Below are 9,284 nucleotides of genomic sequence, written 5' to 3'. Positions count from 1 at the left end.
TATATATTTTTATTAAAAATAATTTTTAAAGTATCTCTAACTATTTATCAGCTTTTTCTAAAAATGAGACTCAACGTTTTATTTCAATGTTTTATTGTTAAAATATTTTTCCCCCATTAATCGAGTAAAATAAGTATTTTAACCTGACGGCATTCTTAACAATAGAGTAAAAATATTATTTTATATTTTAACATTAACAAAATATCATAGATATTTTAAAATTTATTAAACATTAAAAATATTCTTTAAAAATATCTTTCCTTTTATAAATGCTCCCACGTAATCGATCACTCTAACAGTTCTATATAATCAATTCCACAATCATATATAAAAAAATAAATCAAAAAATTACAATTAATCACTATAAAAGAGAGTACTATTTTAACTTCATCGAGATTCAATCCTTATCCATTTTATTAAATTTGCTTCATAATAACCAACTCAATTATACACCGGGAGTTATAAATGCTCTCTCGTTAAGGGTCATGGAGCATTTGTGTTAGCATTGATGAAAATACTACAAAAAGATCCTTAAAATATTGTAATAAACACAAGAAAACAAATTGTCTTAGAAACGACTAGCAAATTGTTCTTTAAAATTGCAATAAGTTCTTACACCAAAAACTAAAATCTCTAAGAAAACAAAATACAAAAGAAATGAAAGAGAGATCAAATCTGGCCATTCTCACAGATGTAATGAATAAGAACAAACCAGCTCCAGTCCCCGCAGGCATTAATTTAGCTACTTAAAATTCCAGATTAACTTGCATGTCATCAAATCTTCACAAGTGTCGATGGTTACAGTTCTCAGTCGACAAAGAGAAAATAAGCAATAAAAATGAATCGATGCTAAAGGAAACTAGTGAATTTTGAGGAAGAAACAAACAAATCTCAATCTATATCGAGATTGATGCAAACAGGAGTTTAGAAATGGGCATGGGCAATGAGATGCAGCAGCTGCCAATAGATGTGAATAGGTGAGCACTGTCCTGCATACAAAAAGAGATATAAGCATATTAGCTGAAATAAACATGCATATATTGATAAAGTAAGACCTGGAATCAAGTCTATAAACAAGTTTTTCAGAAGATAATAAGCAATAGCAATTCATATTCTTAGAAAAGGTTTTCTAATGATCTTACAAGTAGTCTAATAAACTGAAGAAAAAGTTCAGTTGTCTAAATTTAAAGCATAAAATTGAAGGAGATTGCTACTGGTCTGGTTTGTTACTACATTCAGGTGCTCAGATGTAAAAAATAAAACAATCTATAGTAAAACACAAAAAAAAACAGTCACTATCAAACACAACTTCACTAGTGAAATCACCAACTGTTTGATCCAGATAAAATTCCATCCAAACTAGTGTATTCCCAGGTCAATGATACATTGTTTTGCATATTTGAGATTTTCTGCACATATATCACACACACAGAATAAATCCACATAATAGTCCCTAGTCGATAATTTTACATTACCTATCAACACAAAATATCAATCCACCTAAAACATCATTTGCAGAAGTCATGTAGAGGATTGAGATACTCACAATAATTTTCCTTGTTCAAAACTGAGTCACCACTGATCATGATTTAACCACAATATTCTCCACATCAGACTCTGAGTCACTAGCACCATAACCTAAGAAAAGTAGCATTTTATTGGTTTAGACTTAAGATCCTCATACATGATTCAGAAAGAAGAAGAAACCTGGACGCTTATCGCTAAACTTCCAAACTGATGAACGATACTTTGATGCTTTTGTAATCCATGCATTTGCCTGAAAAGTTCTTTGCCAGGGAATTGCAGTCAATTGGAATTGATACTTCTTCAAACTAGGAGCAACTGGGGCAGCAATTAGCAGAACAAAGTAAACCAAATATTCATAGTGCGACTACAGCATCCAAATAGCAAAACTCATTTTAGCAGAGAATTAGAGGATTCTACTGCAACATCCCAGCATTCCCTCATTCCTTGTAGGCACTCCATACGTCAAACATCAGCTGGAACCGATAGCAACAAATAACAATGAAAAAAAACAAAGGTTTAGAATTTTCAAACTGATGCTGATTTCGGCATGAGTGAACAAATGAGCCAACATTTTTTTGTTTTTTAATAAAGAATAAGTTATTATATTAATCAATTATAGCATTAGCTTGACACTTATTTGATTGCCAACTTAGATTAAATCATAGAGGTGTGCTACAAATTACCAAGACACGGTGAGGAAACCTACTTGACTGTGTTTGATCAGGACATTTGGTGAAGGAACTTGATTGACTGTGCCTGGTAGAATTTCACCTAACACAAGGATGATCCCCCTTTATTTAAGAGGAGCTAACCTGTATTAGCATGAGAATACTACAACTGCTTCTTCATTTACTCTTTGTTCGACTTTTTCTCATTATTCCAGCATGTAAAGAGTGTAAACTATATTTCTCACTATCACATCTGGTAGAAGGAACATCTCAGCTTGAGATGTAGGATCAAATCAATCCACTCACGTACAAAATGTTGCCTTGGACAAACATCAGTTTCCTTCTTTGTTTCCCCTCATTTTAATTCTCCATATCTTTGTGTAATTTACTCTAGTTGTAATTTCAAATGACTACTATTCTTAATAATCTCTTTATCAGAATCATGAAGTGCAAAAATTTCTTTATCAGAATCAAAATCAAAATCATGCCAGGAAACGAAACCGTCCGACAAAATATTGGTGAATAGAAAATACATTACAAAAAAAAAAATCGCAAAAGACCCACCTTTTGCTCGTTTAAGGGGACGCCGTAACCGACGTGGTACATCTGGCCGACCAGAACCTGCATCGCTACGTCGCCGGCCTTGGCCTCTTTGAAGCGCGTCCTGGAACCACCGCCGAGTGCAATCCACCACCACATCCTTGAGAGGAACGCGGGGATCCATCCGCTTATGATCGTCCATCTCCTTCTCCAGGATTCCTGGGGCGTCGGCGGTGGCGGAACTAAGGTCCTCGTCGGAAGCCAGTGGTTTAGGGGCTACCTGACCTCGGCGCTGCAGATCCTCCCGGAGCCAAAGCGGGCGCGGCTCAACTCTTCCAACACGCAGGTGATGAAAGAGAGCAGCAGCGGCAGAAAGGATGAGAAGGGCGAAGCCGAGACGAGAGTGGAAGACGGTGGAAAAAGATCACATTTTTTATGGAGAGAGTGGTGGCATAGTTGGGCTTTTAGAAGCGCTGGGCACAAGCAAAGGTGGTGGGATGATCCTTGATGACCAATTCAAGGGTTGCTTTTGCTGCATACCTAAACGGGCCCGTTGGTTGCTTTCTTCTGGATTCCATTCCACAACTTCCTTTACACTTAATTCGCATTCAATGAGCAACCTCAGCATCTCACCATCCTACATCAATGCTCTGGCACTTTTGGTGTTCTTTCGATGCTTCAATCTCAGTGGATCTCACCATTCATCAAGGCTTAGATTTTAAAAATGTGTTTTTTTTTTGAGACAAAGGTCAATGAGTTGTTTTGAAAGATAAGTAGCTAAAGAGAGAGTGACAATAAAAAGAACAAAATCTTTACACAAGATTTTAAGCATTGCCCAAATAGGAAAATAATCATTTTTTACTGCAACTTGTCTCTGGTTGGAGGAAAACCAGAAATGAGCAATTTTTCACTCGATGGATTTTCAGATCCATTTAGCAACATCAACTGAAAAATCTCTAGACCTCGATCACACCCCAAGATAAGTGTGTTCTACGACGATGCATCTTTCTCAGTCATTTCATCAAACAGCTTCTCGGCGACAGTGGCACACTCGCATTATATTGCTGACGTATACGCAGGAACAGTGCTAGTTTCCATGGCAAAGGCGTGAACTTGAGACCCGAGTCGGAAATCCAACTCCATGATGCAACTCGTCAAGATCGCGACGAAGCTAAACTCGTTCGGTTCAACGACAAACATCCTCATCCGGTAGAAAAGGTCGGCGGCACGGAGCGGCCCTGCGGCCGTGGCGAATGCTGAGATCAAGGAGGAGAAGGAGGCGACGTCGGCGTACGGCAAGTCGTTGAAGACCTTGCGGGCGTCGGGGAGGCGACCGAGGTCGAGATACACGGAGATGAGGGCGTTGACGAGGCGGATGCCGTCGTGGTCGGCGGATTTGAGGGTGGCGGGGTGGAGAGCGCGGCCGAGAGCGAGGTCCCGGCCGTCGGCGGCGAGGCGGAGGAGGTGGCAGGGAGGCTGAAGCAGGAAAAACGGCGTAAGCAGGCAGTTGCCTTTGCACTTCTGGCGACGGAATCTGCAGGCGGCGCAGGATTTGGACCAAAGGATCGTGCATACCTTATCACCTTTGACATGTTTGACTTTTTTTACTGACAAAAGCAAGAGGTTGACTTTCGTTCTAGTCCAAGTTCTCGCGATGCGAGTATTCCAGATGCCTATTGGGCCCAATAGAGGCCCAATAAGAGAGGCCCAATCGAAATCGTTTACTATAAACTCTTCGCGCAGCGAAAACGGTAGACCGGTTCTTCCCCTTCAGAATCGGCGATAGTTTTTCCAGTTCCTCATCGAAAAACCTAGATTCTATCCGTCGCAAAGGTACGATTTTGATTGCATTCGACGTGCCTGTTTTCTAGATCTTTTGTTCCCCTTCTACTGTTTGGTTCCGTTGCTTGAATGAAAGATGCTTGATGCACGGGATATTTCGTCCTAAGATTGCTGATTTCACGTGCTCCTGGATAAATTATTGTCTCATCCTTGAGGACCCGATCTGCATATGATTGCTGAGATCTCCATTTTTACGAGGATTTGATAGATCTCCCGGGATGACTGATAATACTATTAGTCATATGTAGCTCATCTTGTGAAAGTTCGACTTGTATGATATATCGGCATCATCTTTGGTGAATATTGACGCGTTTGGGATGGTGAAGGAATCGTTGAAAATCTGGATCCTTCAATTTCCATGAATTCTTGTTGAACAGTGTGAAAATGCTTGCAAAACGTAGCCGTGAAGGCCTTATAGTACTTGTTGGTATTATTTTATTGCTTTGATCTGCTCTTCCAGTAGCAGAAACTATAAATTGAGCAGAACTGGTAATTGGATGGCCCGACAGTTTATGGGAATTTCATGGTTAAATCAGTGGCTGAAGAATATATTCTAGGAGCTTATGCATTTATGATTTACCTACCTGGAGATTCTGGAAAGCTAGTTTTACTGGCTCTTTAATGACGGTTATTGCACCCTACTGCCCTAATTGTCATATTGTATTAGTTCTTGCTCGAACCTGGTAGATGTGTGGTGCTCACTAGCATGTATAGTATAGTCTGTGGACTACGCACAATTCGTATGAAACACATTCTAGGAATTTCTCATCTTCATGTACTTTTTCAGTAGTAATTCATGCATCTTAGCCTAAATTTGGTATCTTATCTTTCTTTTCTCATAAGTGCTACCTTGTTACGTGTACTTTGTGGTTCAAGTAATACATAAACAACGTAGTTGATAGGTGAATGAGCTCCTATATACAACTTCTTCTTCCATTTGTTTGTCTTTTTTAGTATTCTATTGAACTCTTAGTCCTGCCTTTTTCTCCCAACGTTGTCAAGCTGAGGATCATATCATCACTCAAATCATCAGGCCTGAGTAGTCAAAATAATTAAATAGATAATAAAATAGATTTTAAGATTTCTATCTTAAATAGATGTTTACTTTCTAAACTATCAAAATATTATAATTCCTATTTAATGGATCATACTCGTGGTTCATAAACAAAAATAAAAAGATGGCTCTTCTATTTCACTTTGATTTTAAAAATTCAGAAATATTATTTGTTTCATTTCTTTTCTTTGGCTGCCAACTATGTGATTCCATTTGATTGTGTGTGTAACCTAAATATTCATCTTTCATTTTGATGGTTGAGTTTAATTATGAATGGATTTAGTTTAATTATTAGGTCGTGTTTAATTTTAAAGGTTTGAATTTAGTTTTTGATAGGCTTTGTTCTTTCTCATCCACAAGATGTGGTTGCAGCCCATCAAATTGGCACACTTCTTTATAGTTTTTTGATGAATATATATTGATTATATGACAGTTAAAATGGTGGCTAATGCTGGAGGTCCACCCAGAGGAAGTGCAGCAGCTGCTGCGAGCTTGCGTAGACGGAGAACGGCGGCTGGTGGTGGTGGTGCAGCTGCCGGCGGAGGTGCCAGTACGATGCTCCAGTTCTACACTGATGATGCTGCTGGTGCTAGGATGTCTCCCAACACTGTTCTCTTCATGAGCATTGGATTTATTGCTGTCGTCGCCCTTCTGCATGTCGTCGGTAAACTCTACGTTCGCCATTAGTGCTTCGTCAATTCATCATCAAACATGCGTTGTCTGATCGAATGTTTACCCTCTTTTTCCTGTGACGTGCCGAATCTGACATAATGTTTATGTTTTGGTGGTAAAAAAACCATGCTTTTGTTTTGTTATTGAATTCATATGCTTAAAGTGCTCACTTAATTAGATTGTTTTGATATTCCAATTCAGAAGCCAAAGGTCTTATTTCATCTCACTGCATCAGTGAGCAGCACTGCAGCATCAGTTCCTGGTTCATATTATTAATCTTACCCGTTGACCCTCCTGCAATTCAACCTAATCTCGCCCTGCGATCCGGTCAACGGGCCGATGTTTCCCATCCTCTCCATGGCTGCTGCAAAGTCGCTGAAGAATGCTGCTCCATTGGCGCTGTACTGCTGCACCAACGCGTCCTGCGACCCGCCATTGAAGAGCTCCTGGTCCGTGTGCAGCAGGCTCCGCCGTGCCATCAAATTCCGGAAATAGGCGTTGTCGAATGCCATCGGAGTCAGGGCGTCCAGCGGGGCTGCAGCCCCGTCGCCGTCGCCTGGCGTCGGCGGGCAGCTCTGTCGACGCAGGGACGCGAAGCCGGGGTCGATGTTGGTGTCGTTGTAGATGTGGGTGCGGTAGTTGGCACAGTAGGCCAGGCCGACGGTGTGCGCACCGGAGAGCGCGGTCATATCGCGGGCGCTCAAGCCCTTGCCGGCGAAGGTGGCAGTGAGCTGAGAAAGGCTGGATGCCGTGCTGGGGAGGTTGGCGTTGGCCGCGCTTTGGCTGGCGGTGGTGGCGTCCCGGCGACCCAGTGCCACGGTCCATGTCGGCCCACCGAGCTGCAGCAATACATAACCATCATCACAATACGGGCACACATATTATATGAAAAATGATACATTATATGAAAATGTAACATGAAACATACAACATACACATTCATTCCACTATATGGGTGTGAGTGAATGTTGATTTCATGTATATGTATATTGGCTTTGAGAGGCAAACCAGAACAACGCTGTCCCGGGCAGCTAGCGCCAATATGTCGGCGCAGGAGACAGTGGTCGGGCAGGCAGCTTCGACGGCGGATTTGATGTCGTCGACGACTTCGAAGCCGTGGAGGGAGTTGGCATTTGGGCGGGCGTTCTTCTCTCCGGTGATGGTCGGCGTATCATCCAGGAGAACCGATGCGTCACATCCCTGCAGAGCAGATCATAAACAGTAACCACCATGCACGCATATGTGAATAAATTCAGATCGTCAGTTGAAGTACGTTGACGAAGCAATCATGGAAGAAGAGCCTGAGCATGGAAGCGCCGACTCTTCGCTCTCTGTTCACCGCTTGGCTCATTCCCGACCTCACGATGCTCTGCAGATTCGGGCACGTACTGCTGTAGAACGTGGCGGAAAGCTGGGCGTCGATGGCGGCGCAGCAAAACAGAGCATGCCCGTGAAGCCATCGCACAACTTCGCCATGCTGCTGCACACCTGAATCATCGATCGATAGGTTCAGGTATTTATAGGGAACATAATGAATTTGCTCAGGTAGCTGTGAATTAAATCTCGCATGCAAATTTATGAACAAGTAGACATCTCCGTTCCAACCGCCAGCGTGACAGGATGCGGATTTGCAAGCAAAGCTTCTGTTTATCTCGAGAGCTAATGCAGATGTTTCCAAGTTTGGAGTCTTGGTTTGAATTTAAAGGAGAAGGCGCAGCAAAGAAGCGTCGAGGATTCAGACTTGCTCGCGTGCAATTCTTGACGCCGTCGGTTGTAGCTTAGTTCATGCGTTTGAATTGTTATCAGAAGATGAGCAGCTTTTCTGGTTGACAGATTAATGCATTAGATGTCACTAGGAACCGTATCATGTCATTTTCTCATTGATTCTTGAATATATATATATATATATATATATATATATATATATATATATATATATATATATATATTTTGGAGAAAAAAAAAAGAGTCAACTTTTGCTAATATTTTTGTCATGAAATATTCTATTTTAGGTGCCAAATGATAAATATTGTAACAAACATGCTACACTAGAAATGCTTTAGACCATGCTCGATCGATCCAAAGCTAGAGTTATATGGTCGTATTGAGCGGGTTCAAAGGATTGTTTGTACAAATTGGGTTAGCTTAGCCCGACTCACGGGCCTAGTTTAACATGAGAATGACTCATAATTAATATCTAGCCTAAGTGATCTTAAAGTGATGTTCATTAGGGTCATTAATTTTCAGATTGAATTTATTGTTGTTGTTCTGTTTTTTTTTTATACTTCATGAGAATGCTTAAGATAATTAATTTGCTCCAAAGGCCTAATTTAGTTGGAAAATATCAAACAAATAATAAAATAAAATTCCCATCTATCTGTTTTAGATTAGAGAGATATTAGCATCTTGGACCTTATATATTTGAAGAAAAGATTGGATGATGCAAATTATCATTTAAAATAAAATTTTATAATCAAGATGTAAGTTTATGGAGGAATTTAAATAATTATTTTATTTAAAAAGTGTATGTAAATTGATTTGTAACTTTTATTGTGATTATATAAATTTATCTATGGCTTAGAGTTGAAAAACTTAAAATTTTTATGTAAAATTAAAGCGTGAAAGGTAGATCCTTTTAATGAGCTTATAGTTCAAAACACCCTAATTTGCACCAAATCAAAAACATTAAAAGACGCATACAAATAAGCTTGCAATTTATTTCCAAAAACCAATAGTTAATTAATCCGGGATGAAAAATATTTATTTAACTGGGTCAATAGTTAATTTTTTTGCCACGTGGAAATATTATAGAGGTGGTCCAAGGGAAGGGTAGCATGAGAAATAGTCGATATTAAGATTCAGTACTATAAGTAATTGGATTGTCTCTTCTTTAGTAAGATGTGTTACTAAAAGAAGTTGGATTATCTTTTCCATACCGATATCCATCATCGGAAGAAGCCGAATATTTGTAATTTCTTCTT

At 39.9% G+C, this 9,284-nt stretch overlaps 1 protein-coding gene and 2 pseudogenes across 1 annotated transcript; 1 reads left to right on the top strand and 2 right to left on the bottom strand.

Annotated features, from left to right (window-relative positions):
* Positions 1-681: 681 nt before the first annotated feature.
* Positions 682-3,139, bottom strand: LOC141822964 (uncharacterized; annotated as a pseudogene).
* Positions 3,140-4,487: 1,348 nt separating this feature from the next.
* LOC141822963 (protein transport protein Sec61 subunit beta-like) lies at positions 4,488-6,499 on the top strand. The gene is made up of 2 exons (XM_074710257.1): positions 4,488-4,568; positions 6,065-6,499. The coding sequence occupies exon 2, from the start codon at positions 6,070-6,072 to the stop codon at positions 6,316-6,318; it is 249 nt and encodes an 82-aa protein (XP_074566358.1). The 5' UTR covers positions 4,488-4,568; positions 6,065-6,069; the 3' UTR covers positions 6,319-6,499.
* An 82-nt stretch (positions 6,500-6,581) lies between these two features.
* Positions 6,582-7,779, bottom strand: LOC141822961 (peroxidase P7-like; annotated as a pseudogene).
* Positions 7,780-9,284: the final 1,505 nt, after the last annotated feature.

This window comes from Curcuma longa, chromosome 3 (genome assembly GCF_044706935.1).
Source record: "Curcuma longa cultivar G26 ecotype Majalengka, Jawa Barat chromosome 3, ITB_CL_G26_1.1, whole genome shotgun sequence".
NCBI lineage: Eukaryota > Viridiplantae > Streptophyta > Magnoliopsida > Zingiberales > Zingiberaceae > Curcuma > Curcuma longa.
The sequence above is the reverse complement of the archived record's forward strand: the minus strand, read 5'-3'. Positions and strand labels throughout refer to the sequence as shown.